A 21,301-nucleotide genomic window follows, 5' to 3' on the forward strand; every position below is an offset into this window, starting at 1 on the left:
TCTTCTTCTTCGTCTTGAATTTTATGAGCGGTTGGCAAGAAACGATAGGTTTTCATTACTGCCACGTACTGATATGGAGTATGGCTCAAAATGTCAATTATTTATACAAGCTTTATTATAATCTGCTAATTAAGATGTGAATACTTTTACTATACGAATAGTCCTGTAAAATATTTATTAAATTAAGTGTGTTTTTATTTTTTCTAAATTCCTCCTACATTAATCTCATTTGTATCTCATATATTCTACAAACTAAAATAATACGCTCTATTGTCTAATTTTCTCCTCTATATTGACATTTTGCTGTATTATGTTGCTGTATTCTGAGTAATAAGCTGTTAAATGCAGTATATGCTAATCTTAATCTTTCTAATGGTATTTTTTCTCTTCTGTTTCTCCTCTCTGTTCTCATTTCTTTTTCTCTTTTGAATATGATGATATCACCTTCCCTTGACATCTTTATTTCATTCTTTGTCACTTATCCCTCATTTTTTGTTTAATTATACTTTTTGCTGCTGATTTTGATGCATAACCTGAAGGACATTACAAAGATTTTCTGACAGCTTCAGTTTTGATATTGTGTCTTCCATATTTGTCTAGATATAATATGGTAAAAAAAATTATTGTATTATTATTTGTTTAAAAAAATAATAATTTAAGAAAAACATAAAGATTAGTTTTGTCATTTGAGATATAGTTATTTCTAATATGAACTGTGAATGAGAAATATAAATAAATGAGCATTTTAAATAGTTTTTTAACTGTAGGAGTTTTATGCATATATGGTGCATAACCCTACAAATTAAACTGATATTTTTAGTAATTCATAGTGTTTTATTTCTGATTTTGTGTGACGAATAATTTAGAAATAGAAGGAAAAGAATTTAAAAACTGTAAGCATTTTTGGTATTAGTACTGCACCCAAAAATCTTGTCCCTTCAGAAGTCATCTAAGTGGCAAATGGAGTCCATCTGTGTGTTTTTTAATCTTGTTGTATATAGGTATATCCCAATAAAGCATAATACAGTTGAAAAGTAAAGTTAATATAAAATGTGAAACTTATATAGAAAGTCCAGTTAAAAAGAGCAAACCTATCCAAAAATTAAAAATGTGTAAAATAAGACCAGACTCCATGGTTCAAATAAATTTTGGTTATTTTTACACTACTCCTCCACAACAAATGCAATCTGAAGGCACTTTACTTGAAAAAAAACAAAAAAAAAAACAGGTGAAATTATTATAATACAGAGATACACACTAATCAAATTAATATTAATATAAATTGATTAGAATTAATAATACACAGTTCAAAGTGAGACTGACTGCAATGTAAAACAGTCATGTTCAGTTGTTTCACAAGATACCATTAGTTAGTGGTAGCATTTTTGGCCGTATTGGCCTTCCATAAAGCCTGTGGGGTGAGGTCATCATCAGGGCGGGGACAAAATTCTTGCCGTCTACTTTTGTCTCTACGTGGAGGAGGCAGGGCTGCAAAGCTGGACGCTGTCTGGAATTTCTGGATCACCGACATCGTGAGTACCAAATTTATGGGAAATAGTTTTAGACCAGTAACTTCTCATTGCTTTATTTTGTCTTTTGGGGGGTTGTTTTTTATGTCATGTTCTTACCTTAGACAGCCGCCATCCTCTGTATCACAGGGATGGATTTCCAGAAATAAATGGGAATAGTTTCCTGCCTGTAAAACTTGCATATCCGTCGCTAGCTGACTAGCTTTAGCGCCACTGCTTGTTCATCATTACTACACTCATCATCCTTGCCCACATATAGCACTAAAATCATTAAGGAGTGTAAACATCCTTTACTTTATTTCCTAGTGGTAACTTTTCAGAGGATGTAACTTGCGCAGACATCAAAATGAACCTATGGAGATTGAACATGGGAGGAGTTTTGTTTGTGCAAGTTGGCGTTTTAACATTTGTACAAAAGAATATTCTTGGTAGCGTTTGAAAAATGCTCGTATAGTCGTAAAGATGTCAGCTGGGGAGAAAAAGAGGCGGCTCTGCCCCAGACTGACTGGAGGAAGCTGTAAAGGTGCAGCCTGCACCATTCAGCCTCTATCGTGTTTTTCTTTACGCTTCCCACCATTCAGGTTGATATGTCATGTAATAGACTTTTTTATCTTCCTGTAAAGTTTGTGCTCTGTCTTCTCGCGATAACAAAGCTATGTTTTTCTTTTTAATTGGTTGAGTCCACTCCCTTCTGAGTGGTGCCTTAATGGGCAAGGTAAGGCACAGTAGCTGGAATTTAAAAATGACATTTCATGTTAGATTGACCCTGTGAACAGCGTGGGAACGTATTTTATTTCCTTTTTTTTTTTTTGAAGTGAAAACATGTCTGTGTAAACTTGTTTACTGCTCTGAGTGATTCCCCAGATTTTTCCTAAAGTCATTTTGGGGCTTTCAGCTCACTTTTACATCTGGGATCCCACTTGTAGGATGAGTGGCTGGAACAAGGTTGAATAACAAGTCTGTTTGAGCCCCTCAACAAAATCCACATAACGCATCACTTGAGAAATATTATGACTTTACAAGGAGTGTGTTGTGAAAACAATTCCCCGGCAGTGCACTCAGTAGACTCCTTAGTAGCTGTTTGCTTTTGATAGCGTGAGCGGTGCAGACAATACATTTATTTTATTTAAAAAAAAAAAAAAAAATTTTGTTGTCGTAGAAACTGGAAGTCGTTTTAGCTGTGATTGTCTCCAACCTTCACAGGCTGAAATGTGATGCAAGTTTCCTTGTTCGCACAGTGTCTGTGTCTTTAAAGCCAGACATTATGAGCGTGATGTTATCGCGTTGAGGACAAACCAGACTGTCAGGAAGGGTGGCCGCGTTTAATGAAAAGGTGTATATATATATATATATACATATATTTTTTTTTTCCAGCGCCGTTGCTCACACCTGTGTGTGTGTGTGTGTTTGTCTGCTTGAACAGGTTGCTCTGCTTTCTGCACTGTCAGGTGTTCTCACCTTGTTGTTCAACACAAGAGCAGCGATCAGTGTACATGTCGTTTAATAATAATATGCTGCTTTTCAGAGTGAAAACATTTTTGAATTATTCTAAAATTATCCATACGCATTGCTGTAAATAAACAAGCTTAGGCCTGACTGGTGAAATGGCAACATTTCTAAAAGAGAAAATAAAAATTAGGCAAAATTTATTTGCTTTTATTTAAACATAGCTGCTTTTCCAGCTGCTAAAATAATACAGCAATACAGCAAAGTTGTATAAGTTATTTTTTACCAGCTATTTTTAAGCAGACTAACTAAAACAAAATGTGTTCTGATTTGGCATGTGGCTTGACAACTGTGGTTTTAAAACACTACTACCTTAATTAAAAAGTAAAGGGTGTAGCTCTTCTTTAGCTTTTACATAATGACTGTCTGTGACTCTTGTAAGCAGAAGAAATGTTTTGTATCTTTTGTTTTATAGTCAACTGGCTGGTCGTGCCCATCAACAGGTGTGGGAGGGGCAGCTGTGTTTCATACAGGCAGTGAAAACTCCCGTCACTTTATTCAGGCAAATATTTCTATTTGCCGATGGCCTCCGTTTAGGCCAGTAACGCCTAAAGACTGCATTTTGACTACTGATCAAACCAACAATGCATCTGTGTAATCTCCTAGTTGTTAATGTTCATGATAGAGCCATGGGCGGTTCTAAATGGGGGACCAGCAGGGGACAGCGCCCCAGTTGAACTAGTTCCTGTAATAAAGAGATCATAATAAATCTATTTTTTATGGTGTTGTGTTCTGGCACAGAAAGTATAATGAATTGGTTCTTTGGGCTAATTTCATCTTTTACCTTCAGTTTTACTTTACCAAAGAATTAAAAATGGAAGCGTTTCGCTAACCCCCACCACCCAGTAAATGTGGTGTAGAACTGCCACTGGGTAGAATATTAGCAGATTAGAGAAAAGTACTTTAAATTGTTAAAGTGATGACAAATTTTCTCCCAAATGGACAAATGCGAAACATCGTATTCTATACATACTTTTAGTGTTTAGACACCAGCAACTAAAACTGCAAAGCAACCACATCAATACAGCAGTAACACATTAAGGCAAATGTACATGTTGTATGTTTGTTTTTTTTTGTGTGAAACTTTATCTCTACTTGCTCAAAGACTCTTCCAGAAACTGCTTCCATGGCTTCACAAAAACCTGCACTGTCTGGCTACGCTGTATTTAAAGGATCATATTTTACAATGCTTCTGTTGAGTAATGGCCAACTTGTGTAGGTGTGGCTGCTTACCTGCGGCCAACCCGACTGATTCAGCGACACCAACAGTAACCTGCTTAATGGCATTCTCAGGTTTCTGTTTTTGTTTGTTTGGAATCTCATTTCAGGCAGAACACGGTTTTTGACACGTTTCGTTATTTAATAAGCATTCGTTCTAGTGGTTTGTCGGGGTTGAAGAGAGCAGGCGGTGGGGACAGTTGTAGAAAGCGTGTGGACGGAGAGCTTTATTTGAATATTTCCATGATGTGTTATCATTTATCTTTGCTTTATGGTATTAGCCTTAAACCCTTACTGGTGTTACTCCTGCAGCTGCGCTTGGTATCGGAGTTGTGTGAACTCCCTCATGCAGTGTGTGTTGTCATTCTCACCTCCTCACCTGTCGCACCGTGGGTCTGTGCTTAGCTTGTCCTCGGCTCACAGCCTTAAAAAGGAAATAAGAGTCTGGTGTGGTTAGAGAGCGTTTGGTGACTCAGTTTGCCTCACATCTGCAGCCGATTGCGACTCGGTTTAAAAAAAAAAAATAAATAAAAGGCGTCCGTGTCCTCACAGACGCCTTAGGGTGTGTGCATATGGACGTGACCACACTTGGGAAGGGTGCCCACTCTATTTGTGTGCCTCACATTTCCCACGTAAATGTGAATGAGGCGCAGGGCGGGGTGTGTCGGCCCTTCCCATTGAACTCCGCCATCTGGGTGCAGCCCTCCGCTTTTTAATTGGCTTCAGCGAGTGAATCAAAGGCAACTGTAAAGCACGACAGTGTGCTTCTTCTTCTTCTTCTTTTTTTTTTTTTCTTTCTTGTCTCGACAATTAAATGCTGCTGTTTGGAGTGAAACATGGCAGTATAACAGTTCAGGGTAAACTGAAGAGGAAAGCTGTCCAACAGCTGCTTTAACACACGTAAGCCGGGATATTGAAAACAATTGGATTTAAGTTTTTGATTTGATGTTTTTGTATCTCTATCCGTACTTTTTGTTCAGATTCCGTCTTGTGCTTTAGTGAGGGTTTTGTGTTTACTCTGAAAAAAGTCCTAGCAGGATCATTCCTAACGACCTAATTCTACTTTTGCAGCCACATAAAGACTTTTTGTTTCAGTCATTATCAAAAATAATTATTGCCAATATTTGCTGAGCAGACGGATGAAATGAAAGTGTCGCCCACTTCAAATGCTTTATATCACAGAGACTCGGAGCGGAGAGTGTTTTTATTAAGGCGATCCAATGATGAAAACGTTTGCATTTGAAATACAAGTCAGAGAAGTCACAATATCCACCTCTTCCACATTTTGATCAAATTTCCCTCATATTTTTCTTCATGTGAACCATTTTTATTACTCTTGTTGCATGGGAGCATCATTTAATAAATACTATCCTACGGGGACAGTGTTTCCCAACTCTGATCCTCTAGGCTCCCTGCGCTGCATGTTTCAGACATTTGCCTACTTCAGCTCACCTGAATTTATTTGATAGCTGATTAACAGGCTTTTGCTGAAATGCAGTCATTTGAATCAGGTGTTCGAAGCAGGAAAACGTCTAAAATATGCAGGGCGGTAACGCTTGAGGAATGTGGTTGGGGAAACGCCGTGTTAGAAAACATGACTGAATAGTCTTAGTATGGAGTCTGTTGGTGTAATGGTACAACATGATGTAATTTGTGAACTGAAGTAGCCTGTCTGAGGTAAAGTCTTCATGCTTTTTTTCTCAGAGTAGCTTGTTGTGTTTTTGGGATACTCTGACTGTACCAAAAAAATACAGATTTTTCAAAAATCTACTAGAATAAATACCAATGATTTCTACAAATTCTGTAAATGCACAGAGTTTTAGTTTAGCAAAACAAGCATGTGGCAAAAATCTTAATGAAAAGGTAATTTAGATAAAGATTTTGTTTATATGCTGACCTTATTTTTGGCTAACTGGGTGGAAACTCTAGTTTTAATCCAACACAATCAGTTTGGTTTCTGCGTTACAATCACAAGAGACCACTTTACTGCTCTTTTTCTTGACCTGGATTCAATATGGCCACCTTAAATGCATCATTACATCGATCCCCGTCTGTTCTACCGTCTGGGGGGCCATAGAATGTATTTCTGGTCGCAGACTGTGATTTTCCTGTCTGTATTCTCCTGTAGATTTTAACTGATTCTTGTTTGTCCTGATGGAAGTAGCCCTGCACGCTGCGGAGTCTGAGGCCAGTTTCAGCATCGTTTTATTTGCGGGTGGGTCAAACGCCACAAAGTGACGTCATAAAAAGTCTTAAAAGAAAACTGTCTAATTTGGAGTCCAGCCTTTATCAGCCCTGAAAGCCGACTACTGGCATCCTGTCAGGCCTCTCCATTCAGGCAGCTGATGAAGCATTTAGTTGGTGAGGAGTTTGCACCGTCCAGCTGTCAGAAAGGGACCAACTGTCTTTCGGAGCCTGACACTCGGCACTCCTTTCCTAGCGTGGCGCAGGATTTATTACCGCGGTTTGTCCCCGGCGTTTACAGACCCCCTATTCTTCTGCGCGGTCGGCGATCCGGCTCGCATTTGTCTGCCGCCATCTGTGCCCTTGCTTCATGTACTTAACCCCTGTCCTGTTTCCACCCTCGTCTCTGCTGAGGGCAGCAGCGGGACGAGGGACGGCGAGTGAGGTAATGTTTTGTCAGCCTCTGCTTGTAGCCGGGTTTGTCCTCAGCAGACACTTTTTTTTTTTTTTTTCACATCCTTTAAGGGAAAAAAAAGTTAAATATAGCAACGCTGGCATCGCCATTTTTCCTAATAGTTTGAGGAGTATGACTTGCCCTGATTTAGAGTCGCTTTGCAGAAAAAGCAGAGAAACCAACATTGTTGGTATTTTGGCTAATTAAAGCTGCTACTCTGATGTTTTGAATTAATCTGCACTTTGGGCTTAATTCATCCCTTTGTTTTGTCTGTAGGAAAAGCTTTATAGGAACCGAGTCACATCTCACAGGCCACATGGTTGTTGAATCATCTTTTTTTTTTTTTTTCTAACCACTATTATTAGTTTCATTCAGGGGAGGATGCAGGGCTTTGTTCATTGTCAATTTGCTCCTGATTTGCCAAAACAATGTGCTTCATTCTTAAAAAAAAAAAAAAAGACCTCCAAATCTGATTGGTCAGGATTAACTTGTAGAATTTCCTAATAAGGTTTTAAAAATGTTGTGCTCTAGGCACAACTTTGTGACGGATTGCTTGCTAATTTGCTGTAGTGGCAAAAATATATTCAGTTTGATTATCATGGAGCAGTTTTATTCTTAAAAAAACAAAAACAAAACAAATCCTGTTGAGCTGGAAAATAAACCTCGTCTTGTTCATATCAACACTTGTTTTTGAGGAGGAATGCCGCCATTCCGGTTTGGCCGCAGAGATGCAGTCACACTCCCTCACACTCGCACCTCTCGGTGAAGTGAAGCCCGATCTGCCCTGGCCTCCAGCATTCCTGCGCCGGGAAAAAAGGCCTGACCCAAAAAAAAAAAAAAATCCCCCTTTTTCCTTTTTTTATTTCTCTCTGGGATTTTTAGACGGTTACTTTGCCTCAGAGGAGGTTGGGAACACAGAGGTTTTTGTTCTGCTAAATAACCAGTTTTTGGGGCCTGCGTCCTCGCGTGTCGAAGCCTGTAACTTTTCTGGGTTTAAAGGATTTTAGGTTTTGTTTTTTTTTTGTTTTTTTATTTCCTGTTGTGACAAAAACCCAAAACGGCTCTGACGGCTTTCAATTACAGCTGCTGGGTACACATGCTGACTCTTTTTATTGTAAGAAAAAAAAAGAAGTTTGTTTTTAAGCTTAGTCATATGGGGGGAAAACTGATTTATCAGAAAAATATCTGAATGCTTGGCTCTACTGGTCGTTATCAGTGCTAGCTTGTGCTGCACAATAGCGCAAACAGGAAATCACTCTGATTGGTTTAAACAAACATGCTTGGGAAAAGGAGAAGCGCTGAAAGGAGTAGCTGATGTAATTAACAGAGCTGGAGGAGGCGGGAGTGTTGAGCTGGAGATGTGGGGAGTAACTCTTAGGTTTTGCTTGAGAGGAAGGCGGAATAATGACTCTCCTAGGTGAACACGCTGAAGGCTTTGCAAAGCATAACATAATGTAACTTCCTGTTTTTTTTTTCCAAAGACCCTGGTGATGATAACTCTGTTCTCTCCGCAGTCGCACCTTCCTCCGTCTGACCACGTCTGGTCACGCACAGAAAAATGTCCGTAAAAATAACGCAAGATGAGGCGGACGAGATGAGGGCGATGTTCGACAGTATTGGTGAGTCATTCAGTGTGGCCACAGCTTCAACATATTGATGAATGTAGTTGTATTTATTTTTGTAGCCCATTTCACTATAAAAAAAAAAAAAGAAAAAGAAAGATTGAGAATCTAGTCTGAGGGTGGCGCTCCTTTAGTTTGTTTGCCATGACTGTCTTTGTTTTTTCTTAAGAAAGCTGCATTAGCTGTTTTTGTAAGCAGGGGAAAAATTTGGTAGCATTCCTTCAGCCAGCTGACCAGCAGTGCACAGCAACACTCGGCAGAGGTGGAGCGGTTTCTCCATACCTCAAATAGCTAGAGAAAACCCCCAGTCAGTCCTGAACTTTTCTGACATTTTACAATCCCCTATTGGATAATGCTTTGACTGAAGATTTGAGCAATTTTGACACCAAAGCTGTTGGGGGTTTCAGGATATGTCGTCATTGGTCGTCATCCCAGGTCTGGCATTTAGAAATGTGCTCCAGCAGTAGAATCATCTGGATCCTCTGCCTCTGTTTTTCCTCCAGATCTGGACAAAAATGGATTTATTTCTGATAATGAGCTTGGCGAGCTTCTTACACAGAGCGGCCACCCCCAACCAGGATACATGATCCGGGAAATCCTGCAGAAACTCGACCGCAACAAGGACAACAAAATCAGCTTTGAGGAGTTTTTGTCGGTAAGCTAAGTAAAGCTTGTTGTGGATATTTTAATGCTAAATATTTTAGGTTCTGAACTATAAATCAGTCTTCATCTCCTCTGCCTTAAAGCTGCAGAATCCAGCTTCTCTAAAACAATTATTTATTTTTTTTTTTTGCATTTGTTGAAACTGCCACTATTTTGTTACAGTATGATAGGAGATGGATAATGCGTTGAAAAAAATTACACAATCTCCAGGTAAGGTGGCCTAATTAAAGTTCAGCACAGTTCTTGTGTTGCTAATCAGTGGTGCTGTACCCACATACAAACCCCTGCCAAAGTTTTCCTGCCCACTGAACTTTGCCAGATATTGTCTTGTTACAAACACAACATGGATCAATAAAGTAGTTTATACCGTAACTTAGAAGTACAAGGGAAAAATTGTACAGTTTTCCTGGTTCAGATTGATTTTTTTAAAACAAATTATCAAAAGGTGTTCCTTTCATTTGAGTTTGGAAGATGGGAGAGTTTAAGTAAAAACAAAAAACAACTATAGACAGGGGGTGAAGGTTGGAGTCCAGACTTAAATCTATTTAAGAATGAATGGAAAAACCTTTTGTCCAATTTGAACCAGAGATTTCTTATGTTTTTTTTGTTTGTTTTTTTAAGGAATAGGCAGATATTTTAGTCTCCACATGTGTAAACTCATTAGACTTACCCTTTGAGCCTTTTTACATTTTCTCTCATTTGAATTTCAAACAGTATAAATACTTTCCAAGGAACTTTATGGGATTTCTGTGAAAGGGAAGTGAATCATAAGACTTTGACAAAACACTACTTAAGTTGTTTTTACCCTTAGCAGTGCAAGCTAAATACACGTTGAGAATGAAAACATGCACATTTTGCAGATGTTAGTGCCGCTTTATCATCATTTGGTCAACGTTGTCTTGTTGCGGTGACCATTGTCACTTGGAGTCCATGAGTAACTTAAGTTGGCGTCCTGCACCACTGTGTGTGCTTGTGCCAAAGCCTGTTGTGGTTTTTAAACATTTTGAGCAATGCCAAGCTGAACAGCTCATTGTGGTCACACCAACGCCTGTGGGGTTGAGCTCACTGATTCAGCACTGATAGCCTCAGCAGCAGGAAGTATTTTTACTCGTTGACACTTGCTGTGAAAACCCCACACATCCATTACAACCTCAGATGTTTTAATAGTTTCCTTATTAAAATCAGTTGTCTATGTCACCACATTTTTGCATCAGTTAGTGAAACTGCAATGCCAAGCTGTGCAAAATATTGATGGCTTTAATTACATTTTGAAAGATGATTATCTTTATTAGCACAGGATGTTTCATTATTGCCACAGTGAGTAGATTTTATGCATGGTCAATATATGACCATGCTTCTCATATTTTTTTACCCTTAATATTATAGATTTGCTGACATCAACTCATTCAATTTAAAAGTTTTATGAAAATATTCAATAAGTTAAACCATTAAGAAAGCTTATCTTATGTGTTGCTTTACTTTTTGCTGTCGTCTCTGAAAGCAGTCACATCCTACGTTTTGTTGTTGTTGATATTTTGCAGTGTCAACCAAGTTTTAGTAATTGGACTGGTGTGATGCAATAAAACAACTTCTTGGTGGAGCTTTCTTTTTTAAAAAAAAAAACCATTCGGCTCCATGCTAAATCAACCCGTTCAAAAAATCAAAGCGTCGGCTAAAATAAAGAGAGCCTACTACTGTTTGCTTGAGTTACTGCGTTCAGAGACGATGTAAAAATGTGATGCAAAACGCATCACGTCAGGCTTTAAATAACTGCTGGATTATTACAGTAAAACTGTATTTCAGAATGTCAGTCATACTGCTGAAATGATTTACATGTGAGAGGCTGATGAGAGTCAAACTGGAGTCAAACTGCATCATAACACGCATGCTAGTTGACGCATGCTGTCAACTAGCATGCGTGTTTATTTTATGCACCCTAATTTGTTTTTCTTACAAGACGGCAGGGCCTGTTTTAAAAGTGGATAAGAACTGTTTTTATAGAGGCGGTCATACTTGCTGAGGAATCTATCAAGATAATCATTTAATTTTGATTTATCTCTTAAATCCACCAAAAGTGGATTTTTGTCTTTTATGTACAGCTTTGACATTTTTGTTACATTTTTATTGAATGGATAGTGACAGTGGAATCTGTTTTTTATTTGGAGATTAGATTTACAACTTACATTTTTACAACTTCATAAAGCAACAGATTCTCAATGTGGCCTGATGTGGGGGGAAAAAAAGGTTTTGTGTTTTTAGCATCATCTCTTGTCGGGTAGTGAAAGGATTTATTGCACAAATTAAAAGCTTGAACACGCTTCTGTGCAAATACTGAACAAGCAGATGTGTAGAGACTCTGTTGGTGTGTTCAGCTCTGCAACAAACTATCTATGAACGTAACAGTGATTCTGTGAACAGAGCAAAGTACAAAATAGATTTATTTCTCTTGGTATTTATGTAAAGCCTTACTGTGTAAACCTAATTTTGCTGTGAACATTTGTGTAGTGAATGTGGTCTGTGTGTGATTGATGGCAACCTTTGAAAAAAAAAAACAAGTTAGTCATGTTTTGAGTATTTTTCCACTTCTGAGGTAAAATCTCTCATAAGATTGCAGCCAATGTGATTAGGAGGAAAGGTTAGGTTTTGTAGTATTATATATCAGTCTTACTTTCCTTGGAACTACCAGTTTGATATGCATTAGTCTGTTTTTGTTCAAGTTGTCTAGTCTTTGTTTGTTAAGCAGATAATCGGTCCTCTTCCAGTGCAGCTTTACATTGAATGGACTCGCTTTTCTTTTCCGTCTTTCTGATAATTTTTTTCTTATTGTGTCAGATTGTCAAGGAGCTGAAGGGCAGTCAAGTTGCAAAAACATTCCTCAAGGCCATCAACAAAAAGGAGGGCATCCTGGCGATTGGTGGGACATCGGAGTTGTCAAGCGAAGGCACACAACACTCGTACTCTGGTATGTGACTCTAATGTTTGTTGTGAGCTGTTGACTTTGAACCCTGTGGATTTCAGTTCCAGAGAAAGAAAGCTAAAGCGAACCTCTGCAATGGACATTGTTGATGATAAAGTGCAATAGAATTTAATTCTTTAGTTGTTTTTTTTTTGTAGTACATATGGACAGCTAATGCTGTATCATAGCACTTTATAAGACAAGTCCAAAAGATTAGTTCATATGTTAATATTTAAAGTCACACATTTCAGTTTAATCCATTAATGCAATACCAACTTCAGTTAATCACATAATTGATCAAAAATATGTAAAAGTCAAGCTGATTGTTGGCAATTGTTGACTTTTTGTATCAACCATTCATTCAGAGCAAACATGTAGCAACAGTGGAAAGATATTCTAATAATTTGTTTATACGGGAAGTCGTTCCTGACAGTGTGTATCTCATTACATCAGTGGCTCGCCTGATGTGGTCAAATATTTACTTGTGATTATATTATTTTTGTCTTGGAATCCAGAAGGTGGAAAGAAATGCGTCTTCTTGCACAGCTGGTGGGACGTGGCACTCAAACATTTAAAGCAGAGAGAACATGTTGATGTCACTATTAGTTTAGTGATAGTTTTTATCAGTGGAACTTTCCAGCTCGGAGTCACAGGTGAACACAAGGGAACTGAGCTTGGAGTACTTTCCATGGGAAAATAATGGATTAGAATTGGTCACACCTTTAACGGAAATAGAAAAATGGAACAAAAACTGATTTAATGGGAACAAATGATGCACAAATGAAGGCGCTTTTTAATTTTAACCAATTTGGTGCCCACATTCACTTGCAGAGGAGGAACGATACGCTTTTGTGAACTGGATCAACACGGCTCTGGAAAAGGATCCCGACTGTCGACATGTCCTGCCCATGGATCCCAACACAGACGCTCTGTTCAAGACTGTGGGAGACGGCATTGTGCTCTGGTGAGTCCCCCGTCTAACACCAGCATAAGGTCACCTGCAACCTCTGGTTGTATTCTGGGTAGATAATAACCTATGAAAAGATCTTGTAACTATAGTAATGCTGAATGTTTTTCTTTTTTCTTTTTGTCTTTAAAGAAATTCAGTTAAATTGTTATAAAGGGTTAAATATCGATGCTTGTTTTTCCAACAGTAGAATGGCTTAAACACAAATATTTTAACCAAATTGAAAACGGGGATATAAATGTGTTTTGATGATTGAGCTGCAATGTACAGAACTCCAAAAATGTCCAAATTATAAACATCTCACCTGCAGTGGTAGTGCAATAAAATTGATAAACCTGAATTATAGTCAGTCTGAATATGCTCCAAACAAAAACAACATATGATCATTATGATTATATATTATCTCTTATTTTCATGAAAATATTAGATAAACTGTTTGAGCCCTAAAAATCTCGTCTCTTTTTCTTTGGTTATCTTTTTTGAAATTCAAATTTATATTCCAGCAAACTTATAAGGTGTGTTTTATTTTTATTTTCAAACAGCAAAATGATCAATCTGTCAGTGCCAGACACCATCGACGAGAGAACAATCAATAAGAAGAAGCTGACCCCGTTTACAACACAGGTAAGTTTGACTGGTTATCGGAGGCATTCTGCTAAAGTTTCCTGCAGGCGCTAAAGCGTCCGACTCGTGCCCTCCAGGAAAACCTGAACCTGGCTCTCAACTCGGCGTCTGCCATCGGCTGCCACGTGGTGAACATTGGGGCTTTGGACCTGAAAGAAGGGAAGCCCCATCTGGTGCTGGGCCTCCTGTGGCAGATCATCAAGATTGGCCTCTTTGCCGACATCGAGCTCAGCAGAAATGAAGGTATCGGGAGAGGTTACAATTACATAACACATGCTTAAGCCCCCTCACCAGGGCTCAGTGGTGTGTTGTCGAGTAGATTAACGGATGATTATCACCCTTCCCCAGCGCTCGCGGCCTTGCTGAGAGACGGGGAAACCCTGGAGGACCTGATGAAGCTGTCTCCAGAGGAGCTGCTGTTGCGCTGGGCCAACTTTCACCTGGAGAACGCTGGCTATCCAAAGATCAACAACTTCAGTTCAGACATCAAGGTAAGAGTGGTCTAGTTTTATATTTAAACGTCAAATTGTCCGAGTTTAAAGGAGAGGATGTGGAATTTTTAAACCCATCATCAAACTCCACATGACCGGTAACTAAGTCCACCAACACAGCAGACACCAGCAAAGGTAGCTCATCTTTATGTTTACCAACCTCACCCACACACCCACCTCAGCTGCTCCTTTAAGAGGAATGGAGGCGTAATCTGATTTGGTGATGCAAAGTTCAGCATAGTCATTAAATTTAAAATATCAGTTTCTTTGCCAGCGTGTTTTAAGTAACAAGTAATTAGTTGAGATTTGCCTTAAAATGGCTGTTTTTAACAATTATATGCTTTGATCTGGCTGCATGTTTAGGGTTGTTGTCCCCAGCCTCGAGAATGCGCTTCCCTAAGCTGAAACTTATTTACGGGCTTCAGAATAAAGGCTGCTAAATACAAATGTTTTACACACTTTTCAGATTTTTATTTGTAAAAGATTTAAAAAGCTGTGGATGTCTTTTCTTGATCACATACAATCCCACCGAAACTTGTGGTTGTAATGTAATAAAATGTTCAAAGCGTATGAATACTTTTGGAAAGTGTTTTTGTATTTTGTTGCGGAGTCCCATTAATTTTACTTTACAATCTCTTTATTATAATTTTTTTTTTCGGTATAAAGACCCTAATAACTTATTTATTAATCCTATTTTTGTTCCTAGGACTCGAAGGCCTATTTCCACCTTCTGAATCAAATCTCCCCTAAAGGCACAGAGGAGAATCGGCCACGCATCGACATCAACATGGCAGGCTTCAACGTAAGCACATCGACCTCCCACAGCTGAATCTCTCCACGCGTTGCCAAACTGTGCTGCAGTTCTCACCCGACCGTGTGTGTGGCATCTGTGTGCCTTTCAGGAGAAAGATGACTTGAAGAGGGCAGAAGCTATGCTGCAGCAGGCCGATCGGCTCGGCTGTCGACAGTTTGTCACCCCGACTGACGTCGTCAGCGGGAACCCCAAACTCAACCTTGCCTTTGTGGCCAATCTGTTCAACAAATACCCAGCGCTGACCAAACCGGAGAACGAGGACATCGACTGGGACCTCCTGGGGGGTGGGTATGAAAATAAATCCTCGGAATTGAATTGCAACAACAAAAGTCTGTGCACAATGCGGAGACTCTCTGGCGGTCATCGCTTTCGTTCTATTTCATCCCTACTTCCTGCCAGAGGCGTTGCTGAAAGAAGCCGCCGGGCTTTAATGATGCCAGGTCTGAAGCACTGAATCACTAAAGCCAATTTCTGTAGTTGTGCCACTAGTCTCCTGATGGTATGCAGAGAGGGCGAACATGAGATGTGCCAAAGTGGCCAGCACACCCTCTGGTGTTGCAAGCTTTTACAGAGGAAGTCACCTGCATGATGTCCAGCATAGAGCTGTCACCGAACCCAGTAGCTGCGCTCTGTCTCACTCTGAGGGTAGACTGCACCTCCTCCTCCACTTCTAAAGTGACAGGCAGCCAAAGACAACACATCCTCCTCAGCAGCCAACTCGGGCTTGGGTGGAGAAAAGAACCCAGTCACTGCCATCGACGTGTCCAACTGGCGTACCGGGGGAAAAAAAAGATTTAATGTCCGGCAGTTCTGTAGACAACTACTCAACTCTTATGGAAAGACCCTGATTAGACGACTCTCACCTCTTCTTAGAAGGAGCCACAGTGACCATGTTCCCCGCCACGTGATCATGCCCAAGGCAGGCAAGTCTCAAAGTTAAGGAGCAAAAAAAACACACTGCTATCACATCCAGCAAAACGACAAACTTGGAGAGGTTAACACCATTGGCTAAGCTCCGATAGTAACCGGTATGTATATTGCAACACAGTAGTCAGAAGCTGTGAGTTAAGAGAGGCGGCGGAAACACTGTTATCACCAACAAACATCAGAATTGGCGCAAATGAAGATCAACCCATCGTAGCCCCTATGAAGGCGATGCACCGCTACTCAAATCAACAGGCGATTGGGCGTCCACTGAAATGATCCCAAAGGCTGATGCAATGCAAAGCGAACTGCATGCAAGAAGAAAAAAGGACCAGAGCGTTGGATGATATCAGACCATGTAGCCTCTGATCAGCTGATGTGTCACAGATATGATTCTGTTGGTATTACTACTCAAACTGGAAACATTCAGTCCTTTCAGCTCCGCTCTCTGGCAGTCAGTAGAGATGAAATGGAACTGTTTTTAGGTTTCTGCCGCAGAAGAGGCAAATACCACATTTTGGAATAAAAATTAACGTCTACCCTCTGGCTTTGTTAGTTATACGCTACATACAATGAAAACTATTATAAAACACGATCGGCAGTCACCATTAAGTCGGCTAAATCCCACAATCCTTTCTGGATTAGGTGAGACGAGAGAAGAGAGAACATTCAGAAACTGGATGAACTCCCTCGGCGTGAGCCCCACTGTGCACCATCTGTATGTGTAAGTATTGCCTACAGAAACGAACCTCAAACCCCCTTTGAGGACTCTGACATGGACGGGCTTGATGCTGACTGACCTACTGGATGTTTCAGAGATTTGCAGGATGCCATGGTCATCCTTCAGCTCTACGAGAGAATCAAAGTGGAGGTGGATTGGAACAACAAGGTCAACAAGCCGCCTTATCCCAAACTGGGAACAAATATGAAAAAGGTAGTTTGTCAAGAGTCTTATCAGTTTTGTTTCCAGGCTTTTGCCGTCTTGTGTTGACGCCTGTATTGTCCCCCCCCCTCAGTTGGAGAATTGTAACTATGCAGTGGAGCTGGGCAAAACAACCAAGTTTTCTCTTGTTGGCATCGGCGGGCAGGACTTGAACGATGGCAATCCCACCCTGACTCTGGCACTGGTGTGGCAGCTCATGAGGAGGTACTGCATCACAGTTTCACATTTTAGACCTAAATTAAGTTTAAGCACACTTTTTTATTTTTATTTTTTACTTGGAACATAATCACCTGTGAAGAAATTCAACATTTGGCAAATTTTCTATAGCATCAGTCGTTTCTGTATTCAAAATAATCAGTTTGTTTATGTAGCGTAATGAAGCTTGTTGGGGAAATAATCACATCATGAGAGGATTACAGTACACCATTGCTTTTTTTTTTTTTTTTTTTTTTTAAATTAAATGTCACGACAGTTTCTTTCAAATGTATTAACACCCCCGGATCATTTTGTCAGTATCTCTGTTCTCTGAGATATCTATCTCATCACACTTAAATAACTCTACACATTTTAAATGCATAGATGGAGGAAAAAAACAATAGTGCTGCTTTAAATTGTGTAGTAAGATTAGTGGCACCAATTTATAGTTTCCAACAGACATGTGATCAATATCGATAGATCATGTCTGATAGAATATTCACTGAAATCTGATTCAAAACAGCAAAGAATTCTGGGAAATGTAGGCGGAGGAACCTCTGCCGTTTAGCTAAGCAAGATTGGTGGCCTCAACTAGTTCACTCACTCTTTGGTCACCTAGCAACAACTAGCTCGCCCACTCTTTGGTCACCTAGCAACAACTAGCTCGCCCACTCTTTGGTCACCTAGCAACAACTAGCTCGCCCACTCTTTGGTCACCTAGCAACAACTAGCTCGCCCACTCTTTGGTTACCTAGCAACAACTTGTTGAGTAACCAGCAGCAGTTTAAAGTAAAAAAATACTTTAAACTGCTGCTATAAATAAATAAAAAACAGCAGAGTGAAAACAGTTTGGCACTTTTCAGATATTTAAAACGAAAACTAGTCAATAATGGGCGTGCTGTGGTGGCGTAGGGGACAGCGCGACCCACATATGGAGGCCTTCAGTCCTCTACGCGGCCGTCCCGGGTTCGATTCCCGGACCCGGCGACATTTGCCGCATGTCTTCCTCCCTCTCCATCCCCCTTTCCTGTCAGCCTACTGTCATATAAGGGACACTAGAGCCCACAAAAAGACCCCCTGGTGGGGAAAAAAAACAAAAAAAACTAGTCAATAATTATTGATATTAAAAATTTTCACTATTGTCTGTTATGAAACACTTGTATTGTGATAGGTTTACTGTTTTTCAGTGGACATGAGCTTGAAGAAAGAGGCTGCTCAAATTGACTGTAAAAAATCAAAATGGTGTCCACATTATGTTGGATCATTTTTATTAATTAAAGCAGACCCTGTCCTCGTTTGTCCATTTCATTCTTTGCACTTTCATTTTCTGGTCATGGTCATAACAAATATGCTGCTTCTTCTAGATACACGTTGAATGTGCTGGAGGAACTGGGTGATGGAGAGAAAGTAAATGATGACATCATTGTAAAATGGGTGAACAAAACATTGGCAGAGGCTGGAAAATCTACCAAGATTTCAAGTTTTAAGGTAGATCCTCCTGGTTGTATTGTGGAAATGATTGTGGTCCTTTTTTTTTGTTGTTGTTGTTGGTTTTGGTCGATTTGTTGCGATCTTTGTGTTTATGTTCAGGACAAGGAGATAAGCAGCAGTCTGGCAGTGCTGGAGCTGATTGATGCCATTCAACCTGGGAGCATCAACTTCGACCTGGTTAAAACCGGCAAACTGTCTGAAGACGACAAACTGGACAATGCCAAGTAAGAATTCAGTGAAAACTGTGAAACCGAGTTAAGATACGGGTTCTTTAACCGACCCCGGATTTACAAAAGTTTTTGTTTCAAGCCGTTTACAATTTCTGTCCTGTTATGATGGCTTCATTTCTTTTAATGAATGTCAGAAGGATTGGGTTTTCTTCAGCTGTGTGGAGCTTTGAGTAAAGTTGCATCAGCCCCTCCCCAACTTGTTGCTGTTGTCGATCAATGAAGATTTGTCTCTATAAAGAGCACATCTACAAAAAAGTGTTAACAGGGATATTTACTTGAAAATTAAAAGTACATTTAGCAAGTTCTGTATATTTTTGCTCAACAAATTGTTATACAGAAAAAATTATTTCACTATTTATTATTATTACACTAATTCTGCAAAATGGAGTAGGTGTTTTTTTTTTTTTTTTTTTTTTTTTTTTTTTTTTTTTGCTGTAAAAAAATAATCTTATGAAAACTATACTCTGTGCTTCCTCTGGTCATCTTGATCTGATTTCAAAGTGTGCTACATGATCTGAAACATCAATAATGACAAAAATAAATAAATGTTTGAGCAGCTAACCTTTTGACAGCCTGAATTTAATCATGATTCCTTTAAAAAGTCTTCCATTTAACTGGATCATGTTATATATTTTGTCAGTATATACAACTATAATTATTATCAATCATTACTTCTTTTTAGTTGTAAAACTGTGGAACTGTTTTTTTTTTTTTGTTTTGTTTTTTCCCTCAAGCTCATCATACCATGAATGTTTACCAGACCAGTTATGTTGCTTACATGCGAACGGCTTACCTCAGTAAACACCCATTTCCTCTCCAGATATGCCGTTTCTATGGCGAGGAAGATCGGCGCTCGTGTCTACGCCCTGCCAGAGGACCTGGTGGAGGTCAAGCCAAAAATGGTGATGACGGTCTTTGCCTGCTTGATGGGACGAGGGATGAAGCGCGCCTAAGCGAGCTGCTCGGATCACAGGGATACTTAACACTTCCCACCCCCCCCAAAAAAAAAATAAAAACAATTAGCATTTTGAAAAAGCTTCCTCAACCGAAGAAATGAAGATTTGTTTTGGTTTTGTTTGTTTGTTTGGTTGTTTTTTTTTTGCCTTAAAATGAGTCAGAATCATACACTTGCATGCACCCTCTACCTCTTCTCATACACAGAGGTATTTTCTGAAGGATCCTTTTTATTGAAGGTGAAGCTTCAGGATGGAAAATCTCCAGAGGCGACTCTTATCAACCTGCTACGCTCATTTATAAGAATGCTGTTTTTTTTTGTCCCCCCCCCCACCCCCCCAATACAAATATGCATAATATACCAGCTGCAAGGTTGTTTATATATTTCTGCTCTGGCTGATAATTCAATTATCTCCTCGACCAAGCAACAGACATTCCTGAGTGCTTTTCCTTTGAATACATGCATCAGAGAGCCAAAAGTAAGTCAGAGAGGTTTAAAGTTTGGGTGGAGGACACTTTAGAAGAAGAAAAAAAGATGCTCAAACATGTTTTCTTACTCAATGACGTGCGAGCGTTTCGGTAGGGACTCCACGGACGTCTACATATCAGAAAACAGAAGCCATGAGGTCAGTTTGTGGCGATGACTTGTGGGAGGAAATACCGTTTGTATTCCCTCGTCATCTTTTTCTTTTTCTTGGGATTATCATGCAACGTGCTGTAAATGCTGTCTTAAAGGATGTCTGATTTGTGTTGCATTGGGAATTTTTTTTCTTTTTTTGTAATACTGTGTCCATTCGATGGTGAGCAGGCTGACTCGACTCTCCTGGCTTCATGCTGTGCCTTCAACTATCAAAGATGATTTGTATTTGTGCTTTGAGGGTTTCTCTTTGTTTTCTGCTCACAATAAACATTACCAAATACAGTTACTTCATTCCAAGTAGCTTGATGATGTGCTATGACGACGGCCAAATTGAATTTGGTCTTTTGTTCATGTCTATTCTCCCAAGTCAGTGCTTTACATGTAACAATAAACTTGACTTTGAAAACAGCTGATCAGTGTGGTCGTTGCTGTTTGTTTTTCAAGAAATTTTGTAAAAGGATGTGGTAGAACTTTGAAGTGAAACTTAGTTTGTGTCATACTCGGGTTCTCTGCTGAGCAAATGTATATCATTTTTGCTTTTCTGAAATGGTAACATTTGCAAAGCTCAGATATGTCAGAAAGGCAATACAAAATAAATAGTCAGGGACTTTTTTTATTTTTATTTTTTTTAATGCATTTTCAATGCATTTCACAGAGGAAATCTTTTCTGAATTCTCTTCAAGTCTCCAATTATTTCTACCCCAGTGGATTTAAATGCATTTTCTTACAAAGACTTTTTTTTTTATTTCAAACTTGCCTCTGCTTAAATGTGACGTGTCTTGTGCTGAGCTGAAAAACAAATCTGTTGAAAAATATGAAATTGTGTAAATGTGGACACAGTCGAGTAATATATTTTTTTTCCACCACATCTTTTATTCATTTCAGAGCTCTCTGCA

General features: G+C 39.4%; 1 protein-coding gene across 3 annotated transcripts; it reads left to right on the top strand.

Moving 5' to 3' along the window:
• Positions 1-1,309: 1,309 nt before the first annotated feature.
• Positions 1,310-20,813, top strand: LOC122845178 (plastin-3-like). Of its 3 annotated transcripts, none has more exons than XM_044141298.1 (16): positions 1,310-1,532; positions 8,406-8,510; positions 9,017-9,168; positions 12,009-12,138; positions 12,964-13,096; positions 13,642-13,723; positions 13,801-13,966; positions 14,072-14,214; positions 14,921-15,016; positions 15,117-15,312; positions 16,598-16,676; positions 16,769-16,886; positions 16,969-17,099; positions 18,455-18,578; positions 18,681-18,805; positions 19,632-20,813. In XM_044141298.1, the coding sequence occupies exons 2-16, from the start codon at positions 8,450-8,452 to the stop codon at positions 19,762-19,764; spliced, it is 1,869 nt and encodes a 622-aa protein (XP_043997233.1). In that variant the 5' UTR covers positions 1,310-1,532; positions 8,406-8,449; the 3' UTR covers positions 19,765-20,813. The 3 variants fall into 3 exon arrangements, with proteins under 3 accessions (XP_043997233.1, XP_043997234.1, XP_043997232.1); XM_044141299.1 differs by lacking the exon at positions 1,310-1,532 and adding an exon at positions 5,743-5,930; XM_044141297.1 differs by lacking the exon at positions 1,310-1,532 and adding an exon at positions 8,290-8,308.
• Positions 20,814-21,301: the final 488 nt, after the last annotated feature.

The sequence above is a fragment of the Gambusia affinis genome, linkage group LG15 (assembly GCF_019740435.1).
Source record: "Gambusia affinis linkage group LG15, SWU_Gaff_1.0, whole genome shotgun sequence".
In the NCBI taxonomy this organism is placed as follows: domain Eukaryota; kingdom Metazoa; phylum Chordata; class Actinopteri; order Cyprinodontiformes; family Poeciliidae; genus Gambusia; species Gambusia affinis.